We start from the raw sequence: 21,467 nt of genomic DNA on the forward strand, positions 1-21,467 counted from the left end.
CAGCAAATGAAACTATAAAACATACAAATCTGAAGAAATGTACAGGGCAAGTTTATGTTGATGTGTTGAGGGCAGATATGCGGAAGCCACCGCCTAATATGCCTATGTACACGTAGCACAGGTGTGTCCAATGCAGCAGGTCACTTGATACTGCAGCTCCTTACATAACCTCATTGTATTTTTAAAATAATTTCCAAGAGATCCAGAGGTTAAGAACATAAGACTGGCCATACTGGGTCAGACCAAAGGTTCATCCAGCCCAGTATCCTGTCAACAGTGGCCAATCCCAGGTGCCCCAGAGGGAGTGAACCTAACAGGTAATGATCTAGTGATCTCTCTCTTGCCATCCATCTCCACCCTCTGACAAACAGAGGTTAGGGATGCCATTCCTTACCCATCCTGGCTAATAGCCATTAATGGACTTAACCTCCATGAATTTATCCAGTTCTCTTTTAAACCCTGTTATAGTCCTAGCCTTCACAATCTCCTCAGGCAAGGAGTTCCACAGGTTGACTTGCGCTGAGTGAAGAAGAATGTCCTTTTATTTGTTTTAAACCTGTACCCATTCATTTCATTTGGTGGCCCCTAGTTCTTATATTATGGGAACAAGTAAATAACTTCTCCTATTCACTTTCTCCACAACCACTCATGATTTTACATACCTCTATCATACCCCTCCTTAGTCTCCTCTTTCCAAGCTGAAAAGTACTAGCCTCTTTAATCTCTCCTCATATGGAACCCATTCCAAACCTGAATCATTTTAGTTGCCCTTTTCTGAACCTTTTCTAATGCCAGTATATCTTTTTTGAGATGAGGGGATCACATCTGTATGCAGTATTCAAGATGTGGGCGTACCCTGGATTTATATAAGGACAATAAGATATTCTCAGTCTTATTCTCTATCCCTTTTTAAATGATTCTTAACATCCCGTTTGCTTTTTAGAGAATTATCCACGATGACTCCAAGATCTTTCTCCTGATTAGTTGTAGCTAAATTAGCCCCCCATCATATTGTATGTATAGTTGGGGTTATTTTTTCCAATGTGCACTACTTTACATTTATCCACATTAAATTTTATTTGCCATTTTGTTGCCCAATCACTTAGTTTTGTGAGATCTTTTTGAAGTTCTTCCCAGTCTGCTTTGGTCTTAACTATCTTGAGCAGTTTAGTACTATCTGCAATCTCTGCCACCTAACTGTTTACCCCTTTCTCCAGATCATTTATGAATATGCTGAATAGGATCGGTCCTAGGACTGACCTTTGGGGAACACCACTAATTACCCCTCTCCATTCTGAAAATTTACCATTTATTCCTACCCTTGTTCCCTGTCTTTTAACCAGTTCTCAATCCATGACAGGATCTTCCCTCTTATCTCATGACAACTTAATTTACGTAAGAGCCTTTGGTGAGGGACCTTGTCAAAGGCTTTCTGGAAATCTAAGTACACTATGTCCACTGGATCCCCCTTGTCCACATGCTTGTTGACCCCCTCAAAGAACTCTAATAGATTAGTAAGACATGATCTCCCTTTATAGAAACCATGTTGACTTGCACAACAATTTATGTTCTTCTATGTGTCTGACAATTTTATTCTTTACTATTGTTTCAACTAATTTGCCCGGTACTGACGTTAGACTTACCGGTCTGTAATTGCCAGGATCGCCTCTAGAGCCCTTCTTAAATATTACCCTTCTTAAGGAATTAAATATTTATTCTAAAGAAAGGAAAAAGCTACAGTGAACTCTTCAGCTGTGACTCGAGAAACCAGCTCATAAATCTTTACAATGCTGCACTGTGACAGAAGAGAATTATTCTGTGAAATGGACATTAATGTTGCAAAGCTCAGGAGTGGAACCTGTCCATTTACAAACATCTATCCTCTTCACCCTCCTGTTACATGGATAAAAATAGCATTTCAATTTAGCACATGCTTTTGAAGAGCCAGTGACAAGTGGCATTCAGTGTGAAATTAATACCTTTGAGGGGAGCTTAGAGATACTCAATGGACTCTTTGTTACTAAGTAAAATCAAAACCAAACCACAGCTGCATGTTGTGCAGGACAAAGTGAATTGGATTTGAGAGATAAAACTCAGAGTCACTCCCAGAAGTATATCTTAATTTGTCTTATCTTCCCCTAATACTAGAGATATATTTTAATAAATTCTATCTAGCTGATGGGAAACAGCTGGTTTGAAATATAAAAGCACAGAATTAAAAATTGCAAATATGTTTTAGTTGAATTATCCTGTGTTTTGGATCCTCATTTAAAAATACATTTAAAATCCAATTGCAAGAGACAAGTTTGAATATGCAATATAATTTGCAGGCAATTTAAAACGGCTTAGCTTAGAGAATGCCTCTGGAGTAAAATAGCATTGGTCCTGGGGTGGGGCTCAGCACCATCCCCTCAGGGTAGTGTCAACACAGTGTCCTATCAATCTATGTCACACCCACCTTGGTCAATCCCAGCCCCAGTCTAGAGCACAGTGATTGGCTGGCGGATGGTATGGTGCTGCCCAGAAAAGGTAGTGGCTGGTGAAGGCAGCCTCTTTCTACCTGCCTCCTGCATCTTCACCACACTCCCATGCACCTAGCCTGTTCCAAATGTTTATTGCAGCTTCAATTTCATTTAACAGATGCAGTTACTACTGGGTGCTATGTACATTATGGTTATTTTGCTCAGTCAGGGTTGGTTTGCACAGGTTTGGCTCTCTGAAGCAACCAGGTGGGCCACAGCGTGACTCCTCAAACATCAGCACAGGTCACAGTCTCAGTGTTTCTTACTTTGGCTATACAGGATCACAATTTTGGGTGGTGGTCTCTTAGCAGCCAGGATAAAATTGACCCTCACGCTGGGGTTATGGTGGGGGTCAGGTCTATCAACCACAGAGTAGTTGATAGTTTGGCACATACTTTAACCCAACGTTTCTCAACCATTCCCATCAAACTAGAACCTTCCCTATCTCTTAGAATAGGGCAAGGTAGTCATGACCCCCATGTTGAAAACCCCTGACACAATCAAAAGGATACGGGATCACCCCATTCTGATGGAGGGCTTGGATTCTTGGGAGCAACTACCCCTTAGTGAGACATTTGGTGATTTCCTTGTGAAGTAGATTACACAGGCCTGCTTGGACCTTAGGGTTACATAGGATTCTACATTGAAAACACTGATAGCTCTGAGTGAAAAATCATGGAGAGACAAAAGATGATAAAGGGGCTGATGTTACTTACTTGACCGTTAACCACTGCCAAAATTTATCCTCCTTAACGCTATCAAACTTTCAGAAGCCTTGGGAAGCTCAAAAAACCCAAATTCCAAACCTAGAAGTGAGCAGTAAATTACAGCTACCATAGCTAACCTATGTAAGGTCAGTATGTGTCCAACACTTTGTTGGAAGCATTACGGAGGACAGATATTTTACACAACCTGAATTTCAAATCTCTCCTAAGTAAACTTAGTAAACACCTCATGTAAGAAAGAGATCTTGGAGTCATTGTGGATAGTTCTCTGAAAACATCCACTCAATGTGCAGCGGCAGTCAAAAAAAGCGAACAGAATGCTGGGAATAATTAAGAAAGGGATAGATAATAGGACAGAAATAATGCCCACACTTGTATACTGCATACCGTTCTGGTCACCTGATCTCAAAAAAGATAATTCCTCCACATAAGGGAAAATCCTGCTGTCCCACCGCACAGGTCTGGTGTTCATGACTGCTTCAGAACCAGTACAGATCTGCTGTAAGGGACCAGGCGATGATTGCGCAGAGCCACCGGCCATTTCCTCCACACAAATAGGGAGCATATCAGCTGTGGTAGACCTGAAACTGCAGTAGCAGCTGCAGAACTGCATTGTTGCCTTTGGAAGGATTCCCACACCCCTCTCCCACAGGTCTGTGGAGGAGAAAGGGTTTAAGTGATGAACAACTTTTAAATGCATGATTTTGAATGGACTCTGGGTCTGACTAAAGTGGCACAGTAACCTTTGAGATTAGTAAGTATAAAAAGGAAAACACAGACATACAGTAGCATCTAGGGCAGATTACCAAAGGTACAGACAGTGCTCTGTAAGCGGGAGGCGGCTGTTGCACACTTATTTCAGCTCAAGTGCTTCTCAGAATTACAGTATAATGTACACGCATGAGACTGAGCATCAGAAAGTAAACAAGGAACTAAGTGAGACTCACCTCCGCTTTGTTCTGCTTGTCTTCACATTCACTCTGTTCCTTTTCCATGCCAACCAACTTAATCTTTAGGTCTGAAACTTCTGCCATTAGATCTAGTTTCTGAGTCTCTAGTGACGTTCGACTTAGCAGCTCCTGAAAGAACAGCAGAGTTTCCCCCCTAATTATTATTATTTGTATAAAACACTAGCAGTGAACTAATGTATTACTGACATTTATGTGGACAAAAATCCCTGCCCAAGGAATTTACACTTTCAATACAGATTCAAGATGACTCTATATCTGATTTAAGAGCCACATTCACTCAAAAGTATAATTTAAAATTTTTTAAATTACTGTTAACAGTAATAGATTTTACTTTTAATGATTTTTTAAAAAATAAACAGGAATTAAACAGACCCAAGAGTTCTGAAGAAATTCAAATATGAAATTGCAGAACTAACATCTGAGGTATGTAACCCATCACTTAAATCAGCCTCTGTACCAGATGATTAGAGAGTAGCTAAAAAAAAGGCTCCTGGGGCGATCCTGGCAATTGCAGGCCAGTAGGCCTAACTTCAGTACCAGACAAATAAGTTGAAACTATAGTAAACCACAGAACTATCAGAAATAAATAAATACTATATGTTAGGGAAGAGTCAACAGAGCTTTTGTAAAGGGAAATCATGCATCAAACTATTAAAAATGTTTGAGACAGTCAAAAAGCATGAGGACAACAGTGATCTAGTTGATATAATGTACTTGGACTTTAAGTAAGCCTTTGATGAGGTCCCTCATCAAAGGTTCTTAAATAAAGTAAGCTGTCATGGGATAAGAGGGAAGAGCCTCTCATGGATCAATAACGGTTAAAAGTTTGAATACAAAGAGTAGGAATAAATGGTCAGTTTTCACAGTTGGAAAGAGGTAAACAGCAGGGTCCCCAGAGGAGCTGTTCTAGGTCCAGTCCTAGTCATAGAACATATGAATTAATGAATTAATTAACCTATACCAGGTTAAAAAGACTGGGACTGCTCAGTTTAGAAAAGAGATGACCAAGAGGGCGGGAGGGGTCTACCAAAAAAGAGAAAGGTCTACCAATTCATGAATGATATGGAGAAAGTGAATAGGGGAACGTTATTAACTCCTTCACATAACATAAGAACTAAGGGTCACCTGATCAGATTAATAGGCAGCAAGTTTAAAGCAAACATAAGAATGTATTTCTTCCCACAATGCACAGTCAAGCTGAGGAACTTGTTGCCATGGCACATGATGAAGGCCAAAAGAATTAGCTAAATCCACAGAGCATAGGTCCATCAATGGCAATTAGCCAAGATGGTAAGGAATGCAACCCCATAGTGTCCTTAAACCTCCAACTGCTAGGAGATGGGACTGGACGGCAGGGGAAAGATCTCCTGATAATTTCCCTGAACTGTTCATTTCATCGTCTGAAGCACCTGGCATTGGCCACTGTAAGAAGATAGGATACTGGGCTAGATGGACCACTGGTCTGACTCAGCATGGCCGTTATTATGCACTCGGTGTCTATAATTTAAAAAACATGTGGCATTGCAGACAAGTTTGAAATAAGCATTTATTACTGTTGGAAAAAAATAACTATTATATATGTTATTACGGAATTGTGACAGATTTATAAAATATTAGAGTAAAAACATTTTCAAGTTCAACAGAATGCTCTATGAAGAAGAAAATAGCTGAAAAGAGATTGATTTTTCTGCAATAGCAAAACAAACAACTTGACTGCAAACATAAGAGGAAAGCAACCTTTTCTACCCCTCTACTGTGTGTATCCTTCCAAGGATGTCAATGAATTTTGCAGCTATTTTTCCTAAATGTTCTTCCATATAAACTACTAGAGAATATTTTTTTCAGGAGAATGTATGTGGCTGAGCTATTTCATGGCCAAGACACCAAGCTGGAATATGTGGAGGCTGAATTAAGCACAAGCACATAATCCTACACAAATCTTCAGATGACACAATAGAAAACAGTACATCAGATAAAATCTTTTCATAGAGTTTTCTGCAGTCCTGTGGCTGAGCGCCTGAATTCCAGAACACTTACCCAGACAGAGATTGATTTTAATATTACAATACAATGATTTAGATTAACAAAGCTTTTTATAATGCATTATTCAGCAAAATATACTTTCCCAACATGGAATCCTATAAAAGGCCTGAGAAATCCACTTCTGTTGCTGCGTGAACAGAGACAGGCAACTTCTTTCCTATTGTGTGAAATGCACCTTGAAAGTTTTCTTTGCACAGTGTAGCAACTATTAGTTTTGGAAGAGTATGCATGCTGCAAAGTGAACAATGTTGAATGGAAAGTGATGTGATCTAGTTGGAATCCAGCACAGAAGACAATATCTAAACTGAGCCACATACGAAACTAGAAATATTTGGCCAAGGCTTTTGCTTAAGCAAGTGAGCTGAGTTTATTTTGTGAAGTATTAGAAATCTCTGGTAGAGCATGGCATGCTTTGGATAGAAATAGCAAAAGTGATTCTCATACCAGTCTCGCATTGTGTTGGAAAACATCCATCTCTTAAGGTTTATCTCCTCACACTTCTCAATTTCCATGGCAGTCAAAGCCAAGAAAAGAAGAAGACAAAGAATATAATTTCAAAAGCACCTAAGGTACTTAAAACAGGAGTACTTGTGGCACCTTAGAGACTAACAAATTTATTAGAGCATAAGCTTTTGTGGGCTACAGCCCACTTCATTGGATGCATTGAATGGAACATATAGGAAGAAGAGATACACATACACACACACACACACACACACACACACAGAAGGTGGAATTTGCCATACAAACTGTAAGAGGCTAATTAATTAAGATGAGCTATTATCAGCAAGAGAAAAAAAATTTTGTAGTGATAATCAAGATGGCTCATTTATACAGTTGACAAGAAGATCACTTAACATGTGGAAATAGATTCAATATGTGTAATGACCCAGCCACTCCCAGTCTCTATTCAAACCCAAGTTAATGGTATCTAGTTTGCATATTAATTCAATCTCAGCAGTTTCTCGCTGGAGTCTGTTTTTGAAGCTTTTCTGTTGCAAAATTGCTACCTTTAAATCTGTTACTGAGTGGCCAGAGAGGTTGAAGTGTTCTCCTACTGGTTTTTTGAATGTTATGATTCCTGATGTCAGATTTGTGTCCATTTATTCTTTTGCATTTATTCTCCTGTCTGGTTTGGCCAATGTACATGGCAGAGGGGCATTGCTGGCACATGATGGCATATATCACATTGGTAGATGTGCAGGTGAACGAGCCCCTGATGGCATGGCTAATGTGATTAGGTCCTATGATGGTGTCATTTGAATAAATATGTGGACAGAGTTGGCATGGGGTTTTGTTGCCAGGAGAGCTTCCTGGGTAGTGTTTTTGTGGTGTGGTTGCTGGAGAGTTTTTGCTTTAGGTTGGGGGGCTGTCTGTAAGCGAGGACTGGTCTGTCTCCCAAGATCTGTGAGAGTGATGGACCATTTTTCAGGATAGGTTGTAGATCTTTGATGATGCGCTGGAGAGATTTTAGTTGGGGGCTGAAGGTGACAGCTAGTGGCGTTCTGTTATTTTCTTTGTTGGGCCTGTCCTGTAGTAGGTGACTTCTGGGTACTCTTCTGGCTCTGTCAATCTGTTTTTTCACTACAGCAGGTGGGTATTGTAGTTTTAAGAATGCTTGACAGAGATCTTGTAGGTGTTTGTCTCTGTTAGAGGGATTGGAGCAAATGCGGTTGTATCTTAGAGCTTGGCTGTATACAATGGATCGTGTGGTGTGTCCTGGATGGAAGCTGGAGGCATGTAGGTAAGTATAGCGGTCAGTAAGTTTCCGGTATAGGGTGGTGTTTATGTGACCATTGCTTATTAACACAGTAGCGTCCAGGAAGTGGATCTCTTGTGTGGACTGTTCTAGGCTGAGGTTGATGGTGGGATGGAAATAGTTGAAATCATGGTGGAATTGCTCAAGGGCTTCTTTTCCATGGGTCCAGATGATGAAGATGTCATCAATGTAGCACAAGTAGAGTAGGGGCATGAGGGGACGAGAGCTTAGGAAGCGTTCTAAATCAGTGTTTTCAAAACTGAGAGTCAAAAACTTTATAATATATAAAACATAAAAGTTATCCTTACACATTTCAGTCCTTCTGGAAAGCAAGGATAAAGGACCACAACTACAGTATCTTGTAAAGGATCACTATCTAGAGGTATATTATCACCCCCAAACTGGCTTTACTATTTTAAGTTTAAATTAGAATTTTAACTTCAAAAGGGGAACTGCACAACGAGGAAGCTTGTTAATGGAAATTAAAAGGAACAGTCACAAAAGTGAAATGCCTGAAAGGTGCATGGAAACCATTTTAAAACACCGTAATAGAGGCTCAAACTAAATGTATAAACACAAATCAAACAAGTAAGAGGACCAAAACATGCCACCATGGCTAATCAGCAGAGTAAAAGAGGTGGTTAGAGGCAAAAAGTCATCCTTTAAAAACTAGAAGTCAAATTGTATTGTGAAAAATAGAAAGGAATATAAACTCTATGAAGTCAAGTGTAAAAGCATAATTAGGAAGGCCAAAAAAGAACTGAAGAGCAACCAGCAGAAGACATACAAAAAAAATTTGCTGTTAACTTTTAAGTACACCAGAAGCAGGAAGCCTGCCAAACTTTCAGTGGGGCCACTGGACAATCCAGGTGCTAATTTAGCACTGAAGGAAGACAAACCCATTACAGAGAAGCTAAATGAACTCTTTACATCACTCTTCACTACACAGGATATGAGGGAGATTCCTGCCCCCGAGCTATTCTTTTTAGGTGACAAATCTGAGGACTGTCTCAGACTGAGGTGTCAATAAAGGAGTTTTTGGACAAACTGATAAATTAAACTATAATAAGTCATCAAGACCAGATGGTATTCCCCAAGAGTTTTGAAGGAATTCATATATGAAATTGCAAAACTATTAACTGAAGTATGTAATCTATCACTTAAATCAGGCTCTGTACCAGAAGACTTGAGGACATCTGCTATAATGGAGATTTTTTTTTAAAAGGCTCCAGAGGTGATCCTGGAAATTAGATGCAGTAATAAATAACTTCAGTACTGGGTAAACTGGTTAAAACCATAGTAAAGAATAGAATTATCAGACACATAAATGAACATGATATGTTGGGGAAGAGTCAACATATCTTTTGTAAAGAGAATTGTGCCTCACCAATCTATTATAATTCTTTCTGGGTGTCAGCAAGCATGTGGACAAGGGAGGTCCAATTCATATAGTATAGTTGGACTTTCAGAAAGCCTTTGATAAGAACACACACCAAAGGCTCTTAAGCAAACTAAGCAGTCCTGGGATAAGACGGAGGGTCGCCTCATGGATTAGTAAATCATGGATTAAAAGGACAGAAACAAAGGGTAGAAATCAAAGTTCAGTTTAAACAATAGAATGAAGGAAACAGCAGGGCCCACAAGGATCTGTACTGGGACCTGTACTGTTCAACATTTTTATAAATGGTCAGAAAAAGTGGGTAAACAGTGAGGTGGCAAAGACTGCAGATGACACAAAATTACTCAAGATAGTTAAGACGCAAAGCTGACTGGAAAGGGATCTTACAAAGGGATCTCACGAGACTGGGTGACAAAATGGCAGTTAAACATGAATGTTGATACGTGCAAAGTAACGCATACTGGAAAACATAATCCTGTCTATTCATACAAAATGAGGGGCTCTAAATTAGCTGTGACCACTCAAGAACGAGATCTTCGAATCATCATAGCTAATTCTCTAAAAAAAACCATCTAGTCAATGTGCAGTAGCAGTCCAAAAAAGCTAACAGAATGTCAGGAATCATTGAAAGGGATAGACAGTACGACAGAAAATGTCACAGTGCCACTATATAAATCCACGATACGCCCACACCTTGAATACTTCATGCAGTACTGGTTGGCCCCATCTCAAAAAAACAAAAAACAAAGAGAGAGATTAGAATTAAAAAAGTACAGAGGGGTGCAATAAAAATGAGTAGGGATATGGAACAGCTGCTATACAAGGAGAGATTAAAAAGTCTGGAACTTGGTCTCCACTACAGATTTATGTCAGTATAACTACATGGTTCAGGAGTGTGAAAAACCCACACCCCTGAGCAATGCAGTTATACCGACTTATCCCCTGACAGTTTCCTCCATCAACATAGCTGCCACCTCTCGGGGAGGTGGAATACCTATGCCAATGGGAGAAGCTTAGTTTCTTCACTAAGTGCTACAGTGGTGCAGCTGCGCTGCTATGCAGTATTTGTAGACAAGCCCTGGGACTGTTCAGTTTAGAAAAAAGAGACAACTAATGGGGGGATATAGAAAGAGGTATACAAAATCATGAACGGTGTGGAAAAACTGAAGAGGGAAGTGTTATTTACCCTTTTGCATAACCCAAGAACCAGGGGTTGCCCAATGAAATTAATAGGCAGCAGTTTAAAAACAAACATAAGGAGGTACTTTTTGTGCACAGTCAAGCTGTGGAACTTGTTACCACAGCATGTGGTGAAGGCCAAACATATGACTGGGTTTAAAAAAGAATTAGATAGGCTCATGGAGGATAGATCCATCAATGGCTAGTAGCCAAGATGGTCAGGGATGCAACCCCATGCTCTGGTTATCCTTAAACCTCTGACTGCCAGAAGCTGAGACTAGACAACAGGATGGATCACTTGATAATTGCCTTGTTTCAATCATTCCCTCTGAAGCATCTGGCACCAATCATTGTCAGACGACAGGATATTGGATTAGATCAGGGGTGGGCAAACTTTTTGGCCCGAGGGCCACATTGGGGTTGCAAAACTATATGGAGGGCCAGGTAGGGAAGGCTATCTCCCCCCCAAACAGCCTGGCTCCTGCCCCCTATCTGCCCCCTCCCACTTTCCACCCGCTGACTGCCCCCCTCAGAATCCCTGACCCATCCAACCCCCCTGTTCCTTGTCCCCGACCGCCCCGTCCTGGGACCCCTGCCCCTAACTGCCCCCTGGGACCCCACTCCCTATCCAACCCACCCTTCTCCCTGTCCCAACTGCCCCAACCCCTATCCACACCCCGTCCCGACTGCCCCCCCAGAAGCCCCGACCCATCCAACCCCCCACACTCCAACTGCCCCCCTGAACCCGACTGCCCCCCGGAACTCCCGACCCATCCAACCCCCCCCCACTCCCTGACTGCCCCCCCAAATCCCTGACCCATCCAAGCCCCCCCACTTCCTGACTGCCCCCCCCCCCAGAACTCCCAACCCATCCAAATGTCCCCTGCTTCCTGACTGCCACCCTGGGACCCCCTGTTCCCCACCTCCTTACCATGCCAGAGCCAGCCACGCCACCGCGCTGCCCGGTAAGAGCGGCGGGCCAGACGCTGGCAGCACAGCGCACTCAGGCTGCAGGGGAGGAAGGATAGTGGGGGAAGGGCCAGGCAGGACGGTCCGGCGGGCCAGATGTGGCCGTAGTTTGCCCACCTCTGGGCTAGATGGACCATGGGTCTGACCCATATGGCCGTTCTTATGTAGCTTTGTATGTTATTGTGAACTTGGTATGAAGTAATCAACATTTTAAAAAGGCTAGAGCACCAGGTCTGCTGCAACTGTTGCACTTTGGCTCCCATAAATAAACCTTAATTTGACAGACTACACTTACTGTTTAAATTAAATGTTTAGAGTACTTTTTGAGTTTGACATCCATTTGAAGTTTCTTTATTATTGTTAAGGACCATTGTACAGCATGACCACCACTTTAAAAAAAAATTCTGTATCAAAAACCTGTGCATCAATGCAATACAAGATCTTTCCATAGACTACACTGCATAGTACTCCCTTATGAAAGATTTTGCCACAGTTGCTCATGTGAACAATACATCTTATCCATTCAATAGTCCCATATTGGTTTTAATGGTTCTATTTGAGCAATAAGGTGCTATTCAATGTGACAAGTGACTGTTTTACACCAGCTGAGGTTCTGTCCTGCATCTAGAAAGTCTATAACTTTTGGTTTGATAGAAAGTGCAGTTTAAAGTTCTTGAAATGAATAACATCTGTAAGCAATTACTTTCATCTTCTAGCAGATGCTTCTAGTAAATAGTTCAGTAGCAGAATATAACCCATTTTGTTACAGAGAAATTATAGAGTACTTCAGTGGTATAAATGCAATTTGAAACCAGCTCGAATAAATATGCAGTTGTAAGAAAAGAAAATACAAATTTGTGTTGTTGGTTTCCAAGTAAAAAAGGATAATACATGAAATGCAGAAGGGGGTAATTTGGGCTACAGAGGTTTTAGGAGGATCTTTAAAAAGCCAAAGTACAATGCAAAAATAGAACATATTCTACAAAGATGTCTTGTTTCGAAAATGTAATTAGCATTTCTTTTAACTGGTTAACAAAGTAACTTGTTTAAAAAGTGACTTTTACCTCTTAAAAACTAAGAAAAATATTATTTCAGAGCAGAATTGTTATAAAGAAAAACCATGCACAAGCTGTTACATTATGTACACCACATAGATCAGTGCACAGCAACCCTAAAACATGCATCCTATTTCTAAATGCAGATTTATTTTTGAAATGCTCAGAGTACATTGTATAAATTAGTATTTTTGATTTTTACATTAAAACATGCCTTTTAATAATTCCCATTAAATTTGGGCATGTGTTATTGCTCACTTTCAAATTCGCACAGCAGATTTAGCTGGCTTGGAAAAGCACTGTTGTTATAAATTGTTATAAGACGATCTTATAAAGTTGTTATTTATTTTATTTATTTATTATTTAAGTTGGATAATTTAGAAAAAAGGTCTCTGCAGAGTGTCTCTTTAGCCCAAAATAAAGTAAGTACAGTAAGGGCCAGGCTATTCAGTAGCCCCTAGGAACAGGAGGAAAGTCATGCGATACATTAATAGAGAAATCATAGAGAAGATTCTCAGTTAGGTAAGAAAAACTATTCTGCACAAATACACTGTATGAAATACTCTGCTGAAGAATCACTTTGTACTTTCCATCTTTACTTAAAGCAGTTTTGAAACAAAATGGTTAGAGACCTACCTGGTTAGCAAAATTCAGTAAGAACCACCACTAATGAGGACTGCACTTTTCAAGTGCTGTGTGTCAGCTGTGGTAGAAATAAGATATTCGCTTAACTCAAAACACAGCTGAGAGCAACGTACATGTGTAATCTCCATGAAATGGTGCAAGCAGACAGCGAATTACAGCTCTCTGATTCATCATTTGCACATTATATAGCCAGGCAAGTGGAAAGCACTGAACTTACCAATACTCCAACTATTTGAATAGTCTTTGCATATGTGTGTGTGTGAAGAACAAGCAGTACCTATATTAAATGTAAACTAGCAAAAGGTGTGCAATGCTCACCTATGCAAATAGCGACATGATTAGTCATTTTGCTACTATAAACTTACTAACAACCAAAAAAGCACAGAATATATCACCATTTAAAACTCTCGTACCAAGCTAGCTACTGCAAGTATTTGCTGCAAATTGTAAAGAAGTGTTGAAACTTGTCTGCATTATGGTATCTTGGGTAATTGAAAATTGACAGTATGACCCTTTCTGGGTAGCAAAACCCCCATGAGGTGAAGAGTTATTTCAGATTTACACTATTGTAACTCAGTTCGAAATCTGGCCCACTCATATACAGGAAAGATGATAGCGAGAATGAAATAATTACAGACTATAGTGCATCTCACACACACAAGTTGCTGCCCTTGCACCATTTCTCCCTGCATTTTTAAGCCCCTAGTGCCTATGGGGGGAACCATGCTCTCCAATGGTATCCTGGCCAGCCCTTTCAGAGACACAAGCGAGAATGGAGTTCCAAACACCCTCCCCCGGCTTCTTAAACCTATGAAGTGGTTTGGCCAGAATCTCACCCCAAGAGGAGAAAAGAAATAAATACAGACCTATTTGTGTTCAGATCTTTATTTTCTATTTATATTCTTAAAGCGACAGTGTTCTGAAGACAGTCTGACTGATCCAAGACACACTGGCAATAGACCTCATGGGAAACACCTCTTGTTAATGTTATGGGGACTATCTTAACAAACTACACGGAGTCCTCTGGATTGACTATTGCTGATCATATGCCAAATGCAGAACTGCTATGGAGGACAGGTGGAATCAAATGGTCAAAGCATGGCTAGGAGTTGGGACTGATATGAGGGAGAAGCACAACATGCTGAAAACCAAGACTAGCCCGGAGGAATCAAGCCCTTCTTGTTCTTGGAAGATTAAGTTTACCACAGCCTTGTTTGTACTCATTCACTTGGTCAATCTTGGATAGTCCTTCCCAGGCTAATTAGACAATAGACAATCTTCAATAGTGAGTCAAAGCAGAGACTCTGCACCTTGCCTCACCCTTTATAATTTACCTACACATGGACAATATAAATACCAAATGTTTATCTATCTAGTTATGGACTAAAGCCTTGTCTAAAACAAAGTCCTGCACTGGAACTGCCAAAACTCTCTTCTCTTCTATTTATTTATTTTTGACAAAACGGATAGACGCAGGAACCTCTAGTACTGAACTCACACATCAAAACAAACTTTAAGCAACTCTCAGCACTGCAGGATGAATTTCTTCTCAGTCAGAATAGGATGTATATTTAGGGCCTATCCAAAGTGCTAAAGTCAACAGAAATTTTTGCACTGATTTCAATGGATTTTTGAAAGATCCTATATGTTAAGTGGTTTAAAAAGAAAAGAAAAGAAAAATACCCCAATCACACTCGTGAACCCTCTTCTTCATTCCTCCCAAGACAGAATGCATGTTTTCTAAATTTAAGGGTTGATCCAAAACCCACTGAAATCAATTCAAAGACTCCTGTTGTCTTCAATGGACTTTGAAACAGACCCCTGGTACAGCTCTTAGGCTATGAATCAAGCCCTAGTAAAAGCAGAACTACCATTGTAAGTTTCTTCAAGAAAACATGAGAAGTTGATCTTGACACAGTCGCATGCCAGACTATTCTCCAGCACCTGAGCTGTTCCACTACACTCTGCTTTGTCATCCTCTACAAGAAATGGAAGGAAATTTTGCATAATACTAATACACAAAGAGTAGTTTATTTTTAAACCACTGTTTGTAAAGTGTTTGCACTGTAGCTTTAAAGCAGAGTTCAAAATAACCACCCGTAAATCATAAGACAAAAGGATCCTAGCCAATAGCCCCACCCTTACATCATGGGCGAGTCCCTGCTAGTCTGGGTTCAGCTGGTATGTATTTTGCAGGGTAGCATTACATACTGTTGCTGCAGTGATATAATCAGATATCTTACTAAAGCAACTTCATTAAACCATACTTAAGCAAGCTCAATAAAAAAAAATAGACAACATCTAAGTGTAGCACTTTTGGAGCACAAGTAACTTTGGGAGAAACTCAAATTGTATTATCAGTTAGAAAATAAAATTAAAAAGCCAGAGCACATTATGGAACAACATACATTATTGTTATTTACAAAACAGTGAACATGCTGATCCACATTGCATTTTGGCTTAGATTGGTTCTATTAATACATGCTAAGTTTTTCCAAGCATGGGGAATGATCTTTTCCTTTACATTTACGATTTAACACAACAAAGAAAGAGAAAGTGAACTGAGATTCACTAAGCCCTGGTTTACACTGGGGGGGAGGGGGTCTATCTAAGTTACGCAACTTCAGCTACGTGAACAACATAGCTGAAGTCGACATACTTAGACTTACTCACCGCGGTGTCTTCACTACGGTGAGTCGACTGCTGCTGCTTCCCCCTCAACTCCACCTGCGCTTCTCATGGCGGTGGAGTACAGGAGTCAACGGGAGAGTGCTTGGGGGTCGATTTATCGCGTCTAGTCTAGACGCGATAAGTCGGCCCCCGCTGGATTGATTACTGCCTGCCGATCCAGCAGTTAGTGTATACATACCCTAAGACAGAGTCAATGCAGTTCAACATACAGCAGCTGAGCAATCCAACTATGAATTAAGGCTGGTATTTTCCAATACACTTAAGGGAGATAATAGCACAAGTATCGCTGAATGGCAAGGGGAGTTGTACTGTTAACTGCCTTAGATGCTTTTGAAAATTTAAAACTTGAATAGTTAAAATTTAGCACATATATAAATCTTTGCACAAATCAGCGTCTGGAAAATTAAACTGAAAATAAAATTTCGTAATGCCTAATTCATAAAGAGACTCCTGTCCTACATGCTGTTTGAAAAAATAATAAATAAATCACCAGTTTATGCCTATCCTTACTGTTCACTCCCACTCAGAAACAATGGAAGTGGTAACAGAATAGCAGACCATGTATAGAATGTGTAGGGGCTCAGCAAATACTGCACGCAATAGTTCAACAATAGACTTGGAGTCAGGTCTCCTGCGATCTATTCCTGTCTCTCTCACTGCTTTGTGGCATGATCCTGGGTAAATCCCTTGGGGCCTGATCCTGCAGCGAGCTCTGTGAAGATGTTAGGGTCCACTGACTTGTAACGTTGCAGACTCAGGGTCTAAAAGTCTCTGTGCTTCAATTTACCCAAGAGCTAAATAGCTATAATGTTTACTCTTGGGGGAATTCTGCACCACTGCGCAAGGGCAGATATAACGTCCCTAGCAGATTTTACTCTTTCCCTGTGGAATAATTGATTCACGTGCCCCTCCCAGGCAGCGGTCCTGAGCAGGTGCATCTGGTTTGGGAATCAGGAGCAGCCAAGGAGCATAGGTGCTAGAACTAGGGGTGCTGCCACATCCTATAGCTTCAAGTGGATTCCATTATTTACAGGGTTTACTGTTTGGTTCAATGGCTCTCAGCATCCCCACTATAAAAATCGTTCCAGCACCCCTGCCGGGGAGTCATAAATTATCACCTCTGGGGGTGCGACTGGGCGTGCGTGCAAACTTCTGTCTCTCTCGCTCACTGTTGAAGTGTTCCTGGAGCCAGGGAAAAACAGGACTGGGAACGCCCCAGCCGGGGCTGCCTATTGTGCGCTGGGCACCAGCTGCAGAGAGACTTCCTCTTTCCCTGCACAGGCCCCTCCTGGGGCAGGGATTGGGTCAGACTCACTCCCAGGAACCTCCCCTGGCTGCCCCCATCGCTCCCCAGCCATAGGTGGAAGGATCATTGTATGGGGAGCTGCCCCCATCTGCCCAACCCCCATGCATCTGGACCCCCCCACCCCCGAGCACCCTGCACTTGAACCTCCACCCCGCTAAGCCACACCCCTGCTGCACCTGGACCACCTCCCCAAGCCCCCACACCTGGACCCTCACCCCACTGAGCCCCTACCAGCTGCACTTGGACCCCAGACCCCACCAAGCCCCACTCCCTCAGTACCTGGACTCCACTCCCACTGATCTAGAAAAAAAATCCTCTCAGATCTGATTAGGAATGCTTTTATTCTATTTCTGATGTTTCACGTTCTAAATAGCTGCCATTCTTTTCTAGAGATTCACTTTCTGAATAGAAAATCATACGTGTTAAAATTGGCATTTTTCAAAATCTAGCACCGTTTATATGGGGGAATCCAACCTCCCGCAGCTTGAAAAGTTTGGGACCATTAATACTACCAAGAAATCCTGTTGGCTAAGAGGTGCATATGAAAACTGTGATTGTGACACATGATCTAACTTTACTATATGTAGACTGCCACTGTTTACATAATATTTGTGTACCAGAAGCACTATTACCATAAACATGGAGAATGTCTATATAAATGAAGACAATGCAGTAATCATTTAAAGTCATGCATATTTTATATTATCTAAAACTATAAGTATATAACACTTGGATAACATCAAAACAAATAAGCTCATCAATAATTAATTTTTCCCTACAAATCTACAGCCTTGATTTTAAGATCTATTTAAATTCTCTACTCTTTTCCTAAATATCTATAATCTAAATTACCTGTAGACACTCAGCATTTCCAGTACCTCTTGTTGGTAGGCATGGAAAATTGCAGAGAGCAACTTCTTCAGAATCTTTGTCACTCTGAAACTGTCGCTGCTATCTGAAATGCTTAACTATATGGTGTATTCTGCTCCCTCATCTCCTGCTGTGAACTGGCATGGATGGGTTAAATTGAACAGCAAACTGAAAGTGAACTGTGGTTTTCTAAGCACATGGCTAGAAGTAAGGAAAAAACAGCTTTATATAGTAGCTCTTTCTTTGAGAAGAAAAAAAGAAAGCTCATAAAAATGAATGAAAAAAAATGTTAGCCTAATTCATTTCAACTTCAAATGAGTTTAAAATTCAACTTCAAACCAAATCACATGAAAGCAGGAGCAGTTTAAAGCAGTACACATTACAGAATTAACCCCTACAGAAACTGGTATTTTGTTATTTTGGTATTTATTATATTTAACCGGTCTAACAAGTTATTCAAGCATCTCTCCAGCCCTCTTCTAGCTTAATTTGTTTGAGTATTCTGAATATACAGTGGTTTCATTTTACATGCCTACTGCTTACAGTGTTATACACTGTATACAACAGATGGGTAAAATCCATGTACACCATGAAAGCAAACAAACATGTATTATGAAAATATCGTTCAAGGCAACAAACACAATAAAAGGAGACAAAATTGTTCTATGTCCATTTACTCAGGACATTACAGATTAAGAAGCATGCGTATATGTTTCTCCATTTTGAAAGAGATTGCATAAGTATCCTCCCATGATAGGCTTTACCTGTTGAAGCATTTCTTCAGTAGCATTAAGTTTCAGCTGATGCCCCTCAAGACAGACTTCTAGGTCCCGGATTTTCTCTCCTTGGGCCTCCACCTGATCTGTGAGGACACTCACCTGTAATTTGAGAACAAGGCAAGGAGAACACTTTTGAACTTACTGTAAATAAATGTCAGCTAACCTTATTAACCAAACAGTCCAGCACACAATGTATTTTTATATCCAGTCTGTCACTGAAAGTCCTTAAAAGTTTCACGTTCCTGAGTAACATATCATCTTCCTCTAGCAAAACAAACACGAATTTTGAATCTTACCTCAAAGCCTGTCTCATAATATCTTTGCTTTGAAAACATCAGACACCTTTCTTGTACTTGTTTTAAAATAAAAAACACTAAAGACACATCATCTCTGGAAGACTATGTATAAGCAGCCTGAGTAAATCATATACCAAAGTGTACAGTAAACACTCTCTTTTTAAAAAAAATAGCATAGAATACTCTTAATATTTTAAGTGGTCTCATAACATGCATTGTTATTTCAGCTTCCGTTAGCACTTCACTCCTTAAAGTGGATAAACAATAAAACTGTTCTTCAGGAAACTAACCAATTAAACTACTTCTTACAAGAACCTGAGAACAACTTACCTATCAATAAAGCTTTCTGAAGCTATAAAAGAATGTAATACGTAAAATGCATGTTTTAGCCTTGACAAAGCTCTACTCCACAAAAATTTCCAAGTTTCACAAGCCAAAACATGAATGCAAAAGAACTGAAATACAAGGGATGAATCGTCGTGAAGCAAACAATTAGTAATACTCTTAAGGAACCGTAAGAATGGTGGTACAAACTGGTTTACAAAAGAGTAAACTGTAATAAGAAAAGCCCAATAGCTTAACTCAGAAACTTATTAAAACTCAAAAAATGTATTCAACATAACATTACAGAGATTTGAAAATCCACCCTGTAGGTCTAGGTCAAGGGTCTCAAATTCAAATGACCATGAGGGCCACATGAGGACTAGTACATTGGCCCGAGGGCCGCACCACTGACCCCACCCCTGCTGCCGTGGCCCAGCCCCCACTCCACCCCTTCCAAGAGATCCTGATCCTGCCCCACCCCTTCCCTGCCCCCATTCCAACCCCTTCCCTGAACAGTTGCCACATGTTTGAGACTCCTGGCCTAGGTGATGCAGCCCACCTGCATAATCTTACATATTAGTTCATTATTGTTATTATTTGGGTAGCCCTAAGAGACCCAGTCATGGACTGGGACCCCTTTGTGCTAGGTGCTGTACAAACATAGAACACAAATGACAGTCCTTAAAGAGCTCATAATTTATGCACAACAATCCCTGCAAAAACAAATAGCAAGGATTAAATTGCAGATTTAACTTCTAATTTCTTGGCAGTAATATAATTAAAATCAGACTGAAATTTGTGTGACGAGTTCATTTTTGTTTAAGTTTTCTCTCTCTTTCCAAAAGCAGCTATAAAGGAATGAATGAGATTCCACAGAACAAGGCATTGTGAAAGACGCACACTGCATCTTTGGAAGTTAAATTTCAGGCCTTCTCACATCCTTAACAATGCCGATATTTAAACACTTTAGAAATGAAGTGCAGAGTGGCCAAGTTTTGTGCTGTTTGAAGCACGGTGTTTAAAACAAATAATTTAATAAGTAAATTTCCACATTTTCAATTAATTTGCATGTAACCACTTATGGTAAACAGACCCTGCCCCAAGCCACAGCAGGGATAGGACAGGGAGCTTCACAAAACTCAGTGTAGTTGGGGACATGGGGGGGGCAGTACTGGGCCCCCATGATCTTCTGTCCCCACACTGCCAGATCCTTCTTTCCCGTTCAGATCCAGCATGGGGAGAGGCTGCCTGGCTGCTGTAGAGCAGGCACAACATGGTGACCCCGACAGACAAGAGGAGCATCTGCAGCCAAGCTTGCTGAATGACATCTTTGCTGAATTGCGGGAATGTGTTGCAAAACTAGCAAATGCTTGAGTGTCATGCCAGAAACACGGTTAAAAATCTTCTGAAATAATTTTATGTTAAAACATAGTCCCACATCAGGATTTCTGAATTTGTATCCCTAATTTCGTAGCCTTGCCTCATCTAGGGTGACCAGACAGCAAATGTGAAAAACTGGGATGGGGATTAGGGGGTAATAGGAGCCTATGTAAGAAAAAAACCCAAAATCAGAACATCTGGTCACCCTAGCCTCACCATATAGAGTCAAATGGTTCAATATGTATCAGCTACCATAAGTAAGAATTTGACTCTCTTTCCCTATCCTGGGCTAATAAATCCTTCAGCCTTAGAGCTTTAGTTTGCTACAAACACTTCATTCTTAGAATTTATTCAGCCCTGGTTATTACTTTAGACAGGATGCAACTTCAGGCTTCTAAACTCCTCTTAAACACAACCTTACCTTTGCCATCATGCCCAGCTCCAGCATAACAACAATTAGATAAGCTACTGTCCTTGAGGAGGATTTCCAAAACCTTCAGTGGAGCATGAACCCATCAAGAGATATGGGTTCTATAGGGAAAGCTGCTGCTACT

At 40.6% G+C, this 21,467-nt stretch overlaps 1 protein-coding gene across 14 annotated transcripts in view; it reads right to left on the minus strand.

The window, feature by feature from the left end:
• The window catches only part of PPFIBP2 (PPFIA binding protein 2), a 205,280-nt gene that overhangs the window by 63,696 nt on the left and 120,117 nt on the right, over positions 1-21,467 (minus strand). For all 14 annotated transcript variants that reach the window (XM_043517349.1, XM_043517362.1, XM_043517351.1 and 11 more), the window contains 2 exons: positions 18,899-19,012; positions 4,195-4,326 (listed from right to left, as the gene is read on the minus strand). In XM_043517349.1, the coding sequence (XP_043373284.1) occupies positions 4,195-4,326; positions 18,899-19,012 (246 nt within the window). The remainder of the gene's footprint in view (positions 1-4,194; positions 4,327-18,898; positions 19,013-21,467) is intronic.

This window comes from Dermochelys coriacea, chromosome 6 (assembly GCF_009764565.3).
Source record: "Dermochelys coriacea isolate rDerCor1 chromosome 6, rDerCor1.pri.v4, whole genome shotgun sequence".
NCBI classification, from domain to species: Eukaryota; Metazoa; Chordata; order Testudines; family Dermochelyidae; genus Dermochelys; species Dermochelys coriacea.